Source organism: Rhinolophus ferrumequinum, chromosome 14 (assembly GCF_004115265.2).
Source record: "Rhinolophus ferrumequinum isolate MPI-CBG mRhiFer1 chromosome 14, mRhiFer1_v1.p, whole genome shotgun sequence".
NCBI lineage: Eukaryota > Metazoa > Chordata > Mammalia > Chiroptera > Rhinolophidae > Rhinolophus > Rhinolophus ferrumequinum.
Genome location: NC_046297.1, coordinates 42,921,641 through 42,941,017, shown reverse-complemented (window position 1 = coordinate 42,941,017; position 19,377 = coordinate 42,921,641). Strand labels below are relative to the sequence as shown.

General features: G+C 43.2%; 1 protein-coding gene across 1 annotated transcript in view; it reads left to right on the top strand.

Moving 5' to 3' along the window:
- The window catches only part of LOC117033721 (uncharacterized), a 29,429-nt gene extending 17,586 nt beyond the window's left edge, over nucleotides 1-11,843 (top strand). Inside the window, exon 7 of the mRNA XM_033125991.1 lies at nucleotides 10,600-11,843. Coding sequence (XP_032981882.1) covers nucleotides 10,600-11,718 — 1,119 coding nt within the window. The 3' untranslated portion in view covers nucleotides 11,719-11,843. The remainder of the gene's footprint in view (nucleotides 1-10,599) is intronic.
- Nucleotides 11,844-19,377: the final 7,534 nt, after the last annotated feature.

Below are 19,377 nucleotides of genomic sequence, written 5' to 3'. Positions count from 1 at the left end.
TGGACTCAGTGTTAGGCACCACGGCCATCACTTGACATGGACTGTGGTACCTCGGTTTTCAAACGTAATCCGTTCTGGAAGACCATTCGAGTTCTGAAACGTTCGAAAACTGAGGCACGGTTTCCCCATAGGAAGTAATGCAAAATGGATTAATCTGTTCCAGACCTTTAAAATCCACCCCTAAAACTGCAAATTTAGCATGAATTTTACTATCTAATGATACCACAGATCTATAAAATTTACGGTGTTCGTAAACCGAAATGTTTGTAAACGGAGACATTTGAAAACCAAGATACTACTTACTGTATTAGGTCACTTAATTCTATCAGGTAGTCCCATTAGTATTCCCATTTTACAGATGACACACAGGCCTAGAGAGGATCAGCAATATGCTCACAATATGTTTTAGGATATGACCCCAGGAAGTCTGACTCAAGAGTCCAACTTTAACCCCTTTGCTGCTCTTATCCCAGAAATACTGGAAGAACTTTAGTTTTTAAAATTTCTCCAAATAGTACTAGGCCTATCAGAGGGAGCAAACACAGCGTAGGTAAAATTCTAAAATAAGGGAGATAAACCACACCCAAAATATGAAGGAAGGGTATTCCTTCTAGAAAAACAGCAAGAGGTTTACAGACCTCTTAGTCTGGAGAGGACCAGGTTATAAACAGAATGAAGGGAAAATCCAGTTATGACACTTGAACACCCTGCTGTGTAGGTTATGCCTTTTGAGTGGAGTTTCAGGAGTGTTTGGTGGAACATGGCATCTTCCTGTCACAGCTTCTTTTTCTGCTGAGGTTCCCTCGGCAATCTCCCCCTTGCCTGTTCCCAGATGTGCCAGGGTACAGAGGGACCCCCACGCTAACACCCAGCGTTATAAAACATAGGCTCAGATGTTTGACAATTAAGTTTGCAAACTTGTTGCAACAATGTTGCTAACCTTTTTTGATATCAGAGGAACTATTCATCAAATTCATAATGGTTAACCAACTGGATAAATGGTTAACCAAGTTTACTATTTGGAAGTGCTGAAAAGGCTGTGTGAAAAAGTTAGACAACCTGAACTTTTCACCAACAATTCATTGTTCTTGCATCACGACAATGCACCAGCTCACACGGCACTGTGTGAGGGAGTTTTTAGCCAGTAAACAAATAACTGTATTGAAACACCCTCCTTACTCATCTGATCTGGCCCCCAATGACTTCTTTCTTTACCTGAAGGTAAAGGAAATATTGAAAGGAAGACATTTTGATGACATTCAGGACATCAAGGGTAATACGACGACAGCTCTGATGGCCATTCCAGAAAAAGAGTTCCAAAATTGCTCTGAAGGATGGTCTATGCACTGGCGTCTGTATACCTTCCCAAGGGGAGTACTTCGAAGGTGACCGTAGTGATATTCAGCAATGAGGTATATATTATAGCACTTATGTGGGTCACACCATTCCTTTTGATCACTGGCATCTTGAAGTTCATAACTAGCACCTGGTTGCTCACAAAACAAAGTCCAACTTCCTTAGCTTGACCTTCAAGGCCACTCACTACCTTTCCCAACTTATCTGTCACCACTCTCCCATACACACCTCTTCTCTAACCCACGTGACCCACCATCCTTTAGCCTTGACTTGTGTGTTCCTAGGTCCGGGTCTTCATTCCCAGCATTGTTCTGGCCTAGCTGCACCTGCCTCACCTCTCTCTCCCAGCTATCCCATCAAACAAAGCCCAACCCAAACTTTCAGGCTCAAGTCAAGGACAACCTGGTCACTCCCACAAGAAGCAACCTTTCCTGGGGCAGTCAGCGCTTATTTGCATCCCTCCTCGCTGTTCCTCCCCATGTCGCCCACCCCCAGAGGGGCAGGACCAGTCATGTACATGCTTGCATGCCCCCCCGGGACCAGGATTGACCCTGATATAAACCAGGTACTCATTAAATATCTGCTGAATGACTGCAGAGTTTACTTATTTTTTTTCATTGCCTGCAATTCCTAAGATCCCAGCAATCTCAAACGAGAATCTGTTGTACCTTGAAAACACTCACAGAAAAAGGTACTTCACAGCTTCTCTCCATGACTTGGTCTAGAATCTAATAACTCACTGTTGGATAATTCTTCCTGATGTTTAATTCAGTTCCTCTAGCCATATTGTAAGTGAATTTTTTTCGTTGTTGTTATCACCTCCAGACTTTGGAGAACAGCTGGTGCCCACATTTGGCATAATGGCTCTTGGTAAACCTTAGAACTGTTACAACAGAATTTGCTGTCACACTGGGTAGCATCATGTCCCCTGAACAGAACCCCATAAAGTGGAAGCCCCCACCACATGTGTGTGACTAGCCCACACACATTTCAGTCTTATTTCTACCTAATCAAGACCTGCTCTTCATTTGAAGATTCTTTTAAATCAACTTTGTCCTCTCCTAGTTAAATAATCTCAGTTCTCCCGAGGATTATTTCTGGCCTTGTCCAATGTTTTCAAGTTGAAATAGAAAACAATATTCTTGTAAGGGTCTGAGACAAGTTTCTAAATATATTAAAACCCATGTGTGTACATGTGCAGGGTGTGTGTATGTATATGGTGGTGTGGCGTGTGTGTGTGGTGTGGTCTGTGTGTGTGTGGCATGTGTGCGGTGTGTGTATGTGTGTGTGTGTCTGAGAACGGTGGGGGGCAGAGAGAGAGACTGAGAGATTATGAAGCTTTCATTCTAAATATCAGGTTACAGTATAAAACTCCCAAAGCAGTCTAAAGGTTAATGAACATAAGGTAAGCATTTGGAAACCCACTTAAGCACTTGGAATAGCTCTTCTAACAGCTGGGCCCTCTGTCATTTTAGCTCCAGGAAATTGATCAAAGACCACAAATTAGCCCTTCATGTGGTCACCTCAGACTGGCCTCAGAGCAACAGATGTTGAAAGAGAGAGAGCAGTATCTCCCACGAAGTTCAAGCTTAGCTTTTTTTTTTTTTTTTTTTTTTAACTTTTTACAGTTATTTGAAGATTCTTAGGTTTTACTTTTCTGGCACAGACCCAGAGATTCTTCACTGTCTGAATCAGTCCTAAAAGAGGGGTAAGATTTGTTTTTGCATTTGTGATTAGATAAAATCTCAATCATTGTTCACACACCTGCGCGCGCGCAGGCACTATACCCATGATGGTGTGCGCCCAAACTACAGAATGTGTCCAGGATGAGGTTTGCCTGCTGCTCTTTTTTCAGGAAGAGCTGCTTTAAAGCAACCCTCCAGGATCTTAGAAGAATAAAACAGTTTTACGTGTTATCCAGCAGATGGCGTTGTGCACCGCGATCTGCAGGGAGATCTAAAAGTGATTTTGAGGGACTCTACAAATCACCCAACAGAAGGGTTTCTTTCCCCCAAGCCCCCACTCTGATACATTCTCCTATCTTCTGCAATCTGACAGACATTCTTCACCCACCACAAGCCTGTGAGTGGATCATAAAATGTATAAAAACCGTTCAGTGCCTTCTACATGCCAGGCGCACTTCTTGCAGCTAGGAATGTGTTGGTAAGCAAAACATGATTGAATGATGTCCATAACCATACAGAACTTTCTCACTAAGCAGTTAGACAATGTGAACACACGGATAACTCTATCAGGTAGTGCCTGCAATTGAAAGGTACTCAGAAGAAAAAATAAGCAGACTGTTTTAGCGCGCTGGTCTGAGAAAGCCCTTTCTGAGGAGGCGACAGGTGAGCAGAGCCTGAATGATTTTAAATAGGTGACTCCAACTTGAAGTGCACCTTGGAATCACTGGGAGCTTTAACACTGGTGCCCAGGGCCACATCCCGGGTATGCTCACTTTACTGGTCGGGGTGAGGTCCCAGCACTGAGGTACTGGGGGTAACGCTCCCACGTCATCTTAATGTGCAGCCAAGGTTGATTCTTTTCGCTGCTGCCTGGTATTTGGCTGGTTGCAGCCCAGGGGCCCTGGGCCCTGAGTTTGGGCCCAAGCAGCCTTCTACCTGAAATCCAGTCGAGCTGGGCAGCAGAGCTCACTCAGGAAGCCAGAAAATGCCCTGAACACTGCCAGTTCTTTGGGCTGGTGAATCATCTCACTTCTCTGAAGAGCTGGGGAAACCTGAACACTGCCCTCTCCCACCCCCATGTGGGTTCACTCCACCCGCCTACCTGAGAGCAGAAGGGCTGTCCTATCATCTTTCTGTCACCCTTTTTGCTCCCCAGGTGACCACCCCAGCCGCTTCTCCCACACCCCCATCTCTTCTGACCTTGTACCTGAACTCCCTATGTCTCCTCCTGCTCTGGAACTCGTCAAGAATCTTTAAGGGAAAGGGGAATCTTAGAATAAGATCCTGGAACTGACAAGTGGCCACAGCTGTGCTCTTGGAGCCTGATGGATTCCAGTCCTCAGCTGCGGACCCTGATTCTGTCTTCCTTGGGACACATGGGCCCCATTTCCACTGGTGCCCGACAGAGAGGTGGTGATAGATGCAGCTTGGCTACCCCTGTTTATCTTTTAGACAAACTGGAGATTGTCGTTCCCTTGTCTGAAATGCTGACCAGGAGCAGCTCGCCGTACACCCTTCCTCAGACTCCTGCTCCAAGGCAGGTCTTTGCTCTCAGACACTGAAATGCTCAAGGAGGCCAGTCTGAGGATCCAGGCTGAGGACAGACGTGCTCAGCGGTGAGAACCCTCAGCAATGACATCACCATGGAATTTGTCCTGGGACCCAAGCCACAGTTCTCTCTTTGTCTTTTATTCATGGAAAATTCAAAACATATGCAACAGTAGAAAGAATAGTAAGGCAAAACCCCATGGAACTTTATCATCCAGTTTCAACAGGTTACTAATCTCATGTCATCTTTCCTCATAACTTTGGCGAGGCAGGGATGGATAATTTAAAGGGTGTTTCAGACAACATGTCATTTTACACAAAAATATGTCAGAGGGACATCTTTAACTGAAAGAACTTTTTTTTTTTTAATTTATTGGGGTGACAATTGTTAGTAAAATTACATAGATTTCAGGAGTACAATTCTGTATTACATCATCTATAAATCCCATTGTGTGTTCACCACCCAGAGTCAGTTCTCCTTCCATCACCACATATTTGATCCCCCTTACCCTCATCTCCCACAGAACTTTTTTTTTAACAGAACTACCAATGGGCCTTTATCATCTAATACCATATTGTTCATATTCGTATCTCCTGTTGTCTCAAAGATAAGTTATCTTAAACTGAGATCAGAGTGTACTTGATACAGGCAAAAATATCTTATGTTCCATTTAACCCACTTCAATTCCCCAAGGCTTCTTGTTGAGTGAGGAGCAGGGAGGTAGGTAGGAACATTTCCCTTTGATATTGACCTGAGAGGTTTAGGGACGTGGGTTCAGACTGGAATCCTGGATCTGCTCCTTCTGACTCAATGTGGGATCTGGGTGAGCCTCCCCTCATCAGTCTTTCTTAGTGGAAGACAATCTTACTTGCTATGAGCCTTAAAATTCAGGGAGTGGTTTATGAAAGTACTCATCAAAAGCAAATAAACATTATTACACAAATCTCCAACAGTATTTCCCTGTAAAATATATATATATATATATATATATATATATATATATATATATACACACACACACACACATATTTCCCTGTAAAATATATATATATATACACACATATATACACACACATATATTAGTTGATTATATATAATATATAATATATTATATGTACATATATATATTAGTTGAGCTCTGTTCTCTGGTAGGAAGTCAATGAATTCTATATTCAATGGCCTTCTTCTTAAAAGAGACCCTCCCACCACCACCACCACCAAAGTTAAACCACTCTTTTGCATTTAGAAGGTTAAACAAAAGCAAAATTCAGTTTCTTCCCTCCCTTGGTCATTAGATGATGGTCTTTAGTTCTTGGTTAGTTTTAATTCTTTTCCCTGGAAGCTGTTCATTTAGAAAGGAATGGAGAGCAGAATCAAATAGTTTGTCGATAGTAACTTAGTTGGAGGCAGGAAGCTGAACTGCAATTTATCGCTGACAAGAAAGAGATTTTGCTATATTTTATTATTTATTAGGAAGACCCCTTTGTTGACATATAGCCCATGAGATGTTATAGGTAATTCTTAGTTATACTTTAGGGGAGTGTATTAGTTTTTTATTGCTACTGTAACAAATTACCACAAACTCGGTGGTTTAAAGCAACACACATTTATTATCTTACAGTTCTGGCGATCAGAAGTCCAAAATGAATCTTACAGGACTAAAATCAAGCACCTGGAAGCTCCAGTGGAGAATTTGTTCCAATTGCTTCTTCTAGCTTCTAGGGGCTGCCCACAGTCCTTGGTTTATGGCCCCTTGCTGGCATCACCCAGACCTCTTGCTCTGTCACTACATCTCCTACGACCCATTCTGATCTCCTGCCTCCCTACTATAAGGACACTTGTGATTATATTGGGCACCCACAAATAATGCAGGATAATCTCCCCATCTCAAAATCTTTAACTTTAAAAACATCTGCAAAGTCTCTTTTGTCATGTGACATTCACAGGTTGAGGGTATTAGGGTCAGACATCTTGTGAGGGGAGGAAAGAGCTATTGGAAATCGAAGCTTCACAAACCACCTCAGAACTGACTCCTCTTTTAAAGTCTCCCTGGGGGTGATCAGTGGAGAGTTACATACACTGTGCTCTGGGAAATCCAGAGCTGGTCATGTGTCAGAGGGTAAACATTTGTGGGCCTTAAAGTAGATGGTGTGTATTTTTTTCTCCCCTGTGAATGGAAACTTCTCAAAACTATGAGTGTTCATTCATAAGTAGCTATTCAGTTGTCATCACTGAATAATATCAGTTTTGGGCCTCCCTTGTTTATATGAGGTTGTGCAAACGTTAGATAAATTTGCCGTCCCCCTTGAATCTGGGCACGCTCTGTGACTGCTTTGACCAGGCCTTAAGTGTCAGGCAAATTCCACTTCCTGTCTCAGAACACTGGCTCTGGGGGCCCTGATCCTCCACATAAGAAGTCCAACTGCCTTGCCGGAGAGACCCCATGGAGAGGCCTGAAGGTTACTGGGAGAAAAAGACAGGCCTAGCTGAGCACAGCCTTCCAGCTGCCCCTACCAAGGCACCAGGTGTGTGAACAAGCTGCTGTAGACTCTCCAGCCCAGCCCAGCCCAGCTGCCAGCTGAGTACCACTGAATGACTCAGTCCACACCACAGGGAGCCGGAGAATCACCCTGTCAAGTCCTCCCTGAATTCCTGATGCACAAAACTGTGAGATATGAGAATGTGGTTGTAGTGTTAAGCCTTTAAGTTTTGGGATAGTCTGTTATACAGTAATAGATAACCAGGCAGAATTCTGTTACTACCACATACACTGCATGTTAGTCACTTCCTATAGGGTCTGAGGATAGAAATTTAGGGGGCATTCATCCACATTTCCTAACCCATAGTATCATCAGATAGTGTTGATTTTGACCTTCCTTCTCCACATAGTGACAAACTGATGAGTTGACTCATCTCTGAAGTGGGGGTCATGGAAATGGGGAGTCACAGAGTTGTTTGGGGTGACAAGAGGAAGAAGAGCTTTGTAATCTGAGAAAGCCCATTCCAAAGTAGTTAGTAGTGGTAGTTATAGTAACAGTACTACAGGAGAAATTCAATGAAGAATAATCCTTCTCTGCTTATTTTAATATTGTCTCCAACTGTGGGTGTTGATAACAGGTTTAAAGTATTTTATTGTGCATCATAACTCATTTTCAGCATCTAAGAGGGAAAAAAAGGACAAAGGAAAAGGAAAACAAGTTATTTTTTTCCCTCCCAGAGAGTTCGGGATGTAATGTGTTACTTGCTAATATATTATGTAATTGTGGATTATGTAATTTGTGGACAAGTGTATTCTCTTCCTGTCCTGAGCTGACCCTCTTCTCTCTTGCCTTCTCTGATTCATGTGCAGTTTTTCGTGTGCCCTTCCACGACGGTGGAATAAAAATGTGTTTTGTAGACGCCACTTGAGCCTTGACTACTTATTTAAAATAAACTGCCTTTGGAAAATTTGATCAAGCCTCATAAAAATAATGATTAAAGAGCTGGAGCAGAGTAAGTCTGCCTCTCTAGGGAAGACAGTTCATGCAATCAAGAAGTGAACTTGAGCCCAGAAAACAGCCAGCACATGCACTATTCCAAAGCTGCCTTTGAAGACATTTCTAGTTTAATCTGTCCATAGTGAGGTCTGTAAAAGATTAGAAGCTGGAATTCAAAGGCTGTCAGGAAGTAGACCAGCGCAGCCTCTGGGACCTGAGGCCTTGGTCACAAGATATGGGCGTCTGTACGCAAACAACTGAGACAGAATACACAAATGCTCATGTTTCTTTCTTGGAGAGTAAGATTCTTGGGCCTAATGTCCAATTTTGAATTTTAAAAACTGGCTTGGAATTTTCCATATATTTTTAGCCATATGGAAAGCCTTTGCTCATTGCTCTGGAGTACCACAACCGAAATCAGACAAAAACGTGTGGATTTGAAAACAATACAAGTGAAGGCCTGTCTCTGCTCAGCCTCCCAGTGGGATGGCAGCATTTGAAGAGCTGAGAAGATCAGTGTCACCTGGGGCACAAGGTTTTCCAGGTCTGAGTCTTCACCTTTTCACTGTTGGAGTCACTGTAAATACGGCTAACACGGCTCTTCCAAGGTCAGGACACTGTATTCCCAACACAGGACCCCTTGTTGTGGAAGGAACTGGCTGCATCCTGGACCAAAGTTTGAAGCCAGAGCCTGAGCTCCAGTCTGTCCCCTGGCCTGGAGAGAAGGGGAAATGGCCAACACTGGGTTCCCTGCTGTGATCTACATTTGTTTAGACTGGGAGAGGAGCAGAAGTGTTCCTTTCTCTCAACAAAGGTGAAATTTCTGAAAACCAAATTCCCTGACACCCAAGGATGACAACCCCTGACTCAGGGCCAAGCCATAGAACACAGGCAGCAACAGGGAAGTGCTCCAGAGGGAGACACAGATGTTACCCTGCAAACCGGCCCTGAGCTGGTGAGGGCAGAAAACAGTTGGGCTGAGACTCCCAGAAAGGGCCTGACTGAAGCGTGGGGAGGCAGGACAGCGCAGGGGTCGAAGGGAGAGATCAGGACAGGCACGCTTGGCTTGGCCATTCGTGTGAGCCTTTGGCACGTCCTCTGACCTCCCTAAGAGTTTCCTCGCTGGGATAATAGGGATATTGTCTGCCTCGTGGGGTGGTTTGAGGATTCCACGTTAATAGCACTGGGAGAGAAGGGAGGAAAGGAGCTGCTGCAGCATAAAAACCCAGTGGTCCCAAGGGGTTCATAACAAGTCATTCCAGCTTGGTGGTGCCAAGGGGGGCTCTGCATAAAGCTTAGGGTCTCCATCAGGGTTGCTATGGGACACGAGGAAGGAGTGCTGAGAGTGGTCCTGAGTCTCTGCAGCGTCATGAACCTCCTCAGCTCTGCAACAAGGCAGGCAAGGCTTGGAGCACTGGGTCGAAGTTGAGCTGACCCCCACTCTAGGCTGCGCATACCCTCCGTTATTAACAAATGTTTGTATAAAGCCGGCAGTCCTGAATTCTAGGTTTGGCTGCTTTCCCAATTTCATATCCCCGTCTGTAAAGATTTCATCCATTCAGACCAATCAAATTTTACCAAAGTTGGACTTCAAATGAATATTTAGAGAAAGAATTAAGTGACATGTCTTTATTTCTCATTTCTTTTTGCAGCTGTTTTTCCAAGTCACCAGTCCCCAAAATAAACTTGCTCTTTTGCTTTGAACCAAAAATGTCTTTTGACAGACAGATGATGCACAAACGGTGACCTTTCTGGATTTGCAGAATTCTTCGGATACATTATTTATTAGCTCACAGGTGCTGCATAGAGTTATTAGATGTCAAGAGGCCAAAGAAGAAAATGCTAAATGAAATTTATTTCTGTTCACAAGTATGCTGTCTCTGAAATCATTCTTTCCATTAACCACATATCATATCTAGTGTGTGTGTGTGTGTGTGTGTGTGTGTGTGAGAGAGAGAGAGAGAGAGAGAGAGAGAGAGAGAGAGAGAGAGAGAGAGAGAGACTTTAGGAGCTTTGTAAGACTTCACAACGTGTTGTGAATCCTATATTTCAGCCTAAGGCTTTGCAATGGCTTCAGAGGGTAAACAACTTGGCCTCACTTCTATTGTTTTCACAAAGTCTAGTTTATTCAAGAAGACAAAGGGCAAATAATAAGTCTTACCTTTGTATTATAATAATGCCTTTTCCCAAATGCTTTGCATCTGCTCATTCATGAGATAATCATGGCAACATCACACAGTAGCAGGAGTTACGGATGGTACCAACATTGACCCTTGTGGAAACAAAGTCACAAAGCAGTCTAGGGCCGTGGCAGATGTCACAAGTTAATAGTGACAGAGGAAGAGTGGAGCTCAGGTCTTCTGTTGTCTCCTTACTAATGAAAGTTTTCAAAATAATTATTTTTTCTTTTATTATAAAAATAATACATGCTCATGAAAAAAATGAGAAAATGGAGAAAATTAGAGAATAAAATCACCTTAGCTCTACCATTCAAAAACAATTGTGTTTTGATGTGTCATGGCTGCCTCGACAGGGTAGTACGGGTTTGCATCTTTGGTGGGGAGGGTCCGAGGCCCACACCCAGAAACCTAGCAGAGTAAAGTTGTGTCTTGATTGTGGAGGCGACGACTTCTCCGGTTCCTCGGCGACGGCGGTGTCCGGGAGTGGTGTGGCCCAGAAAACCGGGGAATTGGCCAACAACATGCAAGAAGCCCAGAGTCTCGATGAAATCTATAAATACGGCAAGAAACAGCAGCAAGAAATCCTGGCGGCGAAGCCCTGGACTAAGGACCACCATTACTTTAAGTACTGCAAATTCTCAGCGTTGGCCCTCCTGAAAACGGTGATGCATGCCAGATCAGGAGGCAACCTGGAAGTGACGGGCTTGATGCTGGGAAAGGTGGACGGTGAAACCATGATCATTATGGACAGTTTTGCTTTGCCTGTAGAGGGCACTGAAACCCGAGTAAATGCTCAGGCTGCTGCCTATGAGTATATGGCCGCATATATAGAAAATGGCAAGCAGGTTGGCCGTCTTGAAAATGCAATTGGCTGGTACCATAGCTACCCTGGCTATGGCTGCTGGCTTTCTGGGATCGATGTTAGTATTCAGATGCTCAACCAGCAGTTCCAGGAACCATTCGTAGCCGTGGTGATTGACCCAACAAGAACAATATCTGCAGGGAAAGTGAAAATTGGAGCCTTCAGGACATACCCAAAGGGCTACAAACCTCCTGATGAAGGACCTTCTGAGTACCAGACTATCCCACTTAATAAAATAGAAGACTTTGGTGTACACTGCAAACAATATTATGCCTTAGAAGTCTCATATTTCAAATCCTCTGTGGATCGCAAATTGCCTGAACTTTTGTGGAATAAATACTGGGTGAATACACTGAGTTCCTCTAGTTTGCTTACTAACGCAGACTATACCACTGGTCAGGTCTTTGATATGTCTGAAAAATTAGAACAGTCAGAAGCCCAGCTGGGACGAGGGAGTTTTATGTTGGGTTTAGAGACACACGACCGAAAGTCAGAAGACAAACTTGCCAAAGCTACGCGAGACAGCTGTAAAACTACCATAGAATCTATCCATGGATTGATGTCTCAGGTTATTAAGGATAAACTGTTTAATCAAATTAACATCTCCTAAACCATCACTAAGTAGTACTTTTGCCTTCAAGCCAGTATGTGAAAAATACTTGAGTAACACATTAAAACCAGGTACCAAAAATCTGTTAGAAGTATAAGGTGCTCTGAAGTGTCCTGAACATTAACACCCTGTAATAAAACTCTTTAAAATGAAAAAAAAAAAAAAAAAAAAACAGCAATTATGCTTTAATATCATTATATTATTTTTCAGGTCAAAAAGGAAATTTTTGACCCAGTAAATAAATGACTTTTCTAAGCTCATATTGTAGTGGATACCTGTACTTAGCAATCTTGTATTAATTGAACTGTCACATAGATTTTCATTTGGGAAAACAGGTGGCTGCCCACACAGTGCAAACTGAGTGGCACCAAAAGAGCAATTTGTGCCCACTCTCCTCTTCTAGGACAACTTTAAGTCATTTTTCAGGATAAGTAATCATGTCTCCATGAAGAAGTTCCATATTAAATGCAGTTAGGTCTCCGGGATGAGTAACCCATTAGCACCCACTAACAGACACGAGTTTCTCAGATTAACTGGCTCAGAACAAGGCTTTGATGGAAAGGGATGTAGCATGAGTAACTGTTAAAAGTAGCATTAGGAGTCTTTTCAAAACTGTGACGGGGTGGTGGTTTCTCTGGTAGAGGCAGGAAGGATGGTCAAGGCTCATTCTGCTGCCACTGCTGCCACCATCAAAGATGGAGTTCTCTATCCCATCCCACATGCTCTTCTCACAATGTGACCGATGCCCTCCTTGCTGAGAGGTGGGGTCTGTTGTTTTTCCCCTTGAATCTAGGAACAAGCCTATGACTGCTCTGACCACTGGAGAATGGTGGAAATGATACTATGCGACTTTAGAGATTAGATCATAAGAAGGTTATGGCTTCCACCTGGTACTTATGTCTCTCTCTCTCTCTCTCTCCTTCCCTTCCCCAACATTCTGAACTTTTGGAATCCCACCACACTGCTGTGAGGGAGCCCAAACTAGTTCAAGTGAAGAGACTACATGAAGAGGAGCTGAGACCCTCAGTCAACAGCCAACATGCACCACCACACATGTGAATGAAGGAGCCTTTAGAGAATCCCAACCCTCAGCCTTCAGTGCTTCCAGCTGAGACCCAGACATTGCGGAACAGATACAGCAAGCCATCCTCATTCTGCCCTGACCGAATTCCTGGCCCACAGATTCGATGGGCATGATACATGGCTATTTTATGCCATTAAGTTTAGGGGGTAATTGTTATGCAGTCATAGTACTGGATCATAGGCACCCAGTGACATCTAAAGGATGAAAGACATCTAACCAAGGAAATCATATGTTCACTTTGTGAAAATATATCAGTAGCCCTTGACTCTCAAGCTATAAACCCTGCAATCTAAGAGCCAAGATAAACACCATGCCCAAGCTCACCTCCCTGTGCCTTTACTTGAGTTTCCTCCCTCATAACCATGAAGCCAGAGGTATTCTATCTGAGGTTACCTGGAGACCACATGGGGGCCCCAAATTCTAACTGTAGAATCCACCCTTTCTCTCTCTTCTTCCAGGGTCTCATCAATGAGGAGAATGGTGGAGGTTAGTAGGAATATGACATGTAGGCTTTTATGAGTGTTACATCAGAGGTTAAGGTATACAGTCTTTGGACACATACTCCCAAGAGTGTGTGCTGGCTGTCATGTCTAATATTTTTAACCCAGGAAAATGTAGGGTATGTTCAAAATTTTAAAAATCCAAATCATGCAGAGAGTGAGAAGTAAACATCTTCCTATCCTCTCTTCCCACACCCAGCACTAAGCACTACTGACACCCTGGAACTAGACTGCCTGGCATTGAATCCCAGCTTTGTGGGGGGACTAGCTATGTGACTTTGGCCCTAGTTCCCTCATCTGTAAAATGGAGGATAACTTACCTCATTGGTTTGTTGTAAGAGTTACATGAGTTAATATACACAAAGCCCTTAGAACAGTGTCTGACACACACAAAGTCTCAATATGGATTAGCCACCACTACTACTACTATTATCCTCCTCCTCATTATTATTGACAGTGTTTTCTGTAGCCTTAATGGACTCAGGAAATAAAAAGTGTTGGAAGGGACCTAGAATTAGGGAGGAAGCTCCCAGACCAGAGGGTGGCACATCTGGACACAGTGGCCACTTGAAATGTAACGAACACCCTCAACTTCATCTTCACTGCAGACCCTTCAAGGGTGTTTGAGTCCTCAGTGGCTCTGCAGATATTACAAATCACATTTCCTAGTGTATTGTAGAGTAAGAGGGTCAAATATGGCTAAAATGTTGATATAAGAAAGAAAGTAAGAAAAACAGGTCCAATCCTGACAACAACAATAACAAACTGACTACAAAAAAAAAAAAAAATCCTGACTAAAATTAGGGTGAATAAGAAGGAAAATTGATCATTTCACCTAACCAGAAGCAGAGGGAGGGAGAATCAAGATGGTTAGCTCTGAGAATCACAACGGCATCAAAACTCAGGAGATTTTTTCATCAAGGAAAACTTTTCCACAGTGCACCTTCTTCCCCTAGATTTCATCTTACATCTCATTGGCCAATTATGTCACATGCCCATGCCTAAACCAATCGTTCGCAAAGGGAGTGGAATTACCATTGCTGTCCTAGACTAATCAGCATTCACCTGAAGACTAGTCCAAATGGGTGGGCCTGGGAGAAAGGTATGCTGTAGTTAAGTAATTGATGACTTCCCTTTCTTGTTCCAAAAAGCTCCTTTCAGTGAAACATGCAATTTCACAGTTTAAAAATCAATAGGATTAAGTGATGAGGAAGGAGACCAAACAAACCAAGGATGTATAAAATGAAGCCTGAAATATGATCAAGTACAAAATACAATTAAGTACAAAAAAATGTATGGCATCATTTAGGCTTGCTAAGGGTTAGGCCATGAACATGAGTTTAGCAGTCAGTTCAAGGAGATTTTGCCAGAGGTTGTAAATGGTGGCTTGTGAGCCAAGTGTGGCCCATGGATATGTTCTGTTTGGGCCTTTCCAGTATTTTTTTTTTTAATGTATATTTCTTCATGACTGCTAAATCATGAAGTATGTATATTTTCAGATTTAGCAGATATTTCCACCTTTCCAACGTAGTTGTACCAAGCACCAGTGGTATATGATAGTTCCAATGTTTCACATCGTTGTCCACACTTAATATTGTCAGTCTTTTAATTTTAGATAATCTGGTGGTTTTGTAGTGATTTCTCATGGTAGTTTTAATTTGCATTTTTTGAAGCCTAGAGTGGTTTCTCCTGCCTCTAGTCTTTCTCCAAGGAGGATTTGCTTTTGGTCCTTCCAGGCACTTGGAAATCCTAGTAAACTGGTATTTCCTTAATCCAGTTTCGGAGACTGAGCTGGGCTGAAATCTCTGTGAGAGCAGGTCTACTTGCAGCCCAAACTTATTACTACGCTGCAGTTTTGCGAGTTCTCATCCCAACATGAGGCTTTCTCCTTTGATGAGTCCTAGTCTCTTAATTTTTTACTCCATTCCTTTGAGATGGACTAAAACACTGGTCAGGCTCTCAGCTTACTTGTCCAGAATTAGTAAATGCTCCCAGGGCAGAAGCTGTCTCTTTCTGGATTCCCATTTCCTCCAAGATCTAGGCCCACTACTTTGTTTTTTTCCCAATATCTTCAAGTATATTTTTTTAAAACTGTGCCTAGTTTAGTTCTAATCCTGTGATAGAAGAGGCACAGGATTTATTTTTATTGTATCTTGTTCCTTCTTGATTTTATCAACATTCTCTCATATCTTTGAATATATTTGTTATATTTATATTTATTTTACTCTTGATCTGTCTATGGTATGCATTGTGTTCAGCTGGTTGTATATATTTTATAGTGGTTCTACTCCTCAGGTCTCTACTGATTTTGCCTTGTAAGCTTGTTTTCCTGTGGTTATCAGCTGCCCAGTCTGATAATGGGTAAAGGATATAATGAACATCTATTTTTGTCCCTCCTGGTGATTGTGAAGGAGAGTGGGGATGAGCCCCAGGATGGAGAACCTCATGTACTCCAGAATTGCTACTCAACATCCCTTTGCTTTCATTTCATAGAAGAGCTTCTCTAGTCCAGGATTTCTCTTTAAATTCTTTGGAGAAAAGAACAAAACAGCAATGAAAGAAGACCAGATCTTTAGAATGGTCAGTCACCATTCATGAGGAGATCATCCATTGTCCTTGAAACGGCCATCCACCATCCATGAGGGTTTGGAGGAGAATGGGATGGAAGAGTAAATGCTGGGGATCTCTTTAGCTTTCATTGGTTTTTATCAGTGTCTCATCTCAGCATGGCTCTGATATTACTCTGACGTTCCTGAGTAGCCAAAGCAACACCACTGATTTTTTTCCTTCAGTGAGCGAGGCCACCAGTCGTCTTCCCTGAATGAGAAACTGAGCTTCTGTCACACAGGTTCTTACGGAGGTTCATTGAAGTGGAGCTTCTGGCCTGTGTAACTGTTCTAGAGGCCATAAGTCCAAAACTAGGATCACTGTGCTGAAATTAAGATGTCAGTAGGGCCGCATTCCCTCTGGAGACTCCAGGAGAAAATCCATTCCTTGCCTCTTCCAGCTTCTAGTAGCTGGTTATGTCTTGTGGCCGCTTCAGTCCAATCTCTCCCTGCCTCTGTGGTCCCATTGTCTTCTCTTTTATTCAGTATTTTTTTGTGTGTTTATTTTTCAGTTGGTTTATTTTTTATTTATTTGTTTACTTTTTAGTTGTTTTGTTCCCAGACTTAAAAAACTGGGATATTTCACATTATTTGGAAGTATTTCTGACTTAACCTTTTTTTAAAAAAATCAGAAGATACAGCAACACTGCCTGCTTTCCCACCTGGCAGCAGTCACCTGGAACTGATGTAGCTGTCCCCTCTGAAGCATTCACTTGCTCCCCATATGGCCTGCTCAGCCCACACTCCTCTTTTGTTACCTGCATTGCCCCATGCACTTTTGATTGTGTCACCCTGGGATGAGTTTACCAGGTCCCTAGGATAGAAGCCAACCAGTTCCTCGGGAGAACACGGGTATCCTGATCCTAAACCTGGACCTCACAAAGTGACTACTGTGAGGTAAAATGAACACCACCACCACCCCTCCCCCGCATCCTCACTGTGGACCCCTTAAAGACTCTCACAACATGGTTTCTTTTCTTTTTTTTCCTTCTTCCATCTCCATCCCCCACCCCCACTCTGGTTCAAGCCCTTGTTTCTCAGTCTAGTTGTGTAGGACACAGCTCCCTGGCCCATGCTGGTATTATGAGCCTTGCGCTCCCCATGGCTTGAGGCAGTCGGTCACCAGTAGTCGGCAGCTCACAGTAGCCCACGGCAGTTCTCGTGGGCTATGGCCACTCACGGCAGCACATGGCAGCCCACTGCAACTCTCACTGCAGCACACGGCAGCCCGGGTAGCTCTCGCCGAACTCCAGCTGTGAGCAGCCCAGCTCCAGGAAGAGCTGTTGTTCACAATCTTAGCTGTAGAGGGCATAGCTCACTGGCCCATGTGGGTAATAAACCAGCGACCTCAGCATTAGGAGCATGGCACTCACTCCAACCCCCTGAGCCACCGGGCCAGCCCCAAGATGGCTCTTATTAAGGCTTTCCACACAAACCAGGGGGCAAAGATAGAGGGAGTGGACACGTGGGCAGATGGAGAAAGGGGTATAGAAGTCTTTCACCACTAGGGATAACTTTCCAAGAGAAAGTTTCTAAAGGTGCCTCCCACTTGGAGAGGGCTGTATTTAGTGCAGAAGAAGAATATGTCCCAACAGCTGTGAGATTAAAGAGAATAGGAAAGGGTTTGGAATTAAGGGCTGGATTTGGAGAATGATTCTCACTCTGAGAACAATTTTACAAGCTGTCGCTATTTTTATTCCACAGCTAAAGAAACCTTGGATTTAAAGAGCTGCTTTCTGCCTTCTGATTCAGCCTTTCATGGAAGCCATATGTCTTCCAGTCCAGAAATGTCCACTGATTCCAGTGAGAGATTAAGAAATTCATACGAGAAATTTTTAGTCACGTTACTTTAAATGTGAAACTCTTTCTCCAGAATCAGGTAAAGAGGTCCCTGAGCAGATGTGCACACAGATGGGGCTTATCTGATTTCCTGTCCATCTACACCCACACACTGCAGGCTCTCCGGAAAGGTTAGGTAATGACAGTGACTCAGGAAGCCAAGAATGTGAATTATGTGACATGCAGCCCGGATCTGGTCCATATTTGGTTATTGTTCAACCCACCACAGCAAGCCTGGAAATGAGAGTCCAGCTTACTTTTAAAAAGGGATTTTTGCAACACATTTGTGTTTGTGAAGTAACATCCATTCAGTTTTCTGGAGAGAAAGACAGAAACAGAGAAAGAAACAGAGAGACAGAGAGAGACAGCAATTAGACCCAACAGCACACTTGTCTCTGACCTCTTGCAACGTACAAACTAATCCACACTACAGTCCTACTTACCCACCAATCTTCACCTACCTGGTCTCCATCAAAATGGTAAATGGACTTCAGTAGAAACTGAGCAGGGAACCAATTTGCCAAGATGTCAGCTGAAGCAACTGGAAATCCATTATCGTGTTATATGCTCCATTGAGCTCTTTAATGGCACAGAGGTGAGCACAGGAGCCATCCCCATGGTGTGGCAAATGGGGACAGCTGTGCTCTACCTAGACCTTGAGAGGAGGGAGGGCCAAAGAGAGGGCCCAAAACTGAACTGCTACTGGGACCCAGTGGTTCAAGGAAAGGAAAGAGCAGAAGACCTCAAAGAAGCCCTTAGGCTGGTGTGGGCAGTTTCATTTTAATAAGATTGCCTCAGAGCAGAGGTCCTTGAGGAAGAGGGAAAAGGCACACAGTGTGGCAAGTTAGCAGAGCAATGAAGAGCTAGGGCTCTGGAGAGGTACAGCCTGGCCTTGAAACTTGGTTTTGCCCTGTGTGATCTTGGACCACCTATTTAACCACTTTTTGCTTCAGTTTCTCTATCTGTGAAATGTGCCTAATAATAACCTCTAGGAGGAATAACAAAGGATTGCTATGAAGACAAAATGAGATTCTGTGGATAAATTTGGACTCAGTGCTGGACACAAAGTGCTCAGATAATGTAAATTTATTCCTATTTTTAGCCCAGATTTATCCCTGAAATGGACTTGAGTATGTACAAAAACATGACTGAAACGAACATGTAAAATACAAAGCTTAACCCTGGTTACATTCAGTAAAAACAAAAACTCAAATGAGAGCATATCCTTACTATATCTTAATAAAATATAGAACACTACACAGATTTCAGAGTCAACTAAAGTGATTTCATAGGGGCCTGGTATTTTTCAGCAGAGGGGAAAAATAATCAAGTTGAAAAGTATTTATTACATTCGGACCATGTACCCATCACTATAGGGAAAAAGATATAATAATAATTACATAATAAGTAACTTTTGCATGCCAAGTACCATTTACAAATTATCTTTATCCCGTATAATCCTCCAAGCTAAATATTATCTCCATTTTAAAAATGAGGAAATTGAGACACAGAGAGGTTAAGCAACTCAGCCAAGGTCACATAATCAATAAGTAACTGAGCTGGGAATGGAATTAGTGTCCGTCTGATGACAGTGGTGAAGATAACAGTATTTACTGAGTGCTTTCTAAGT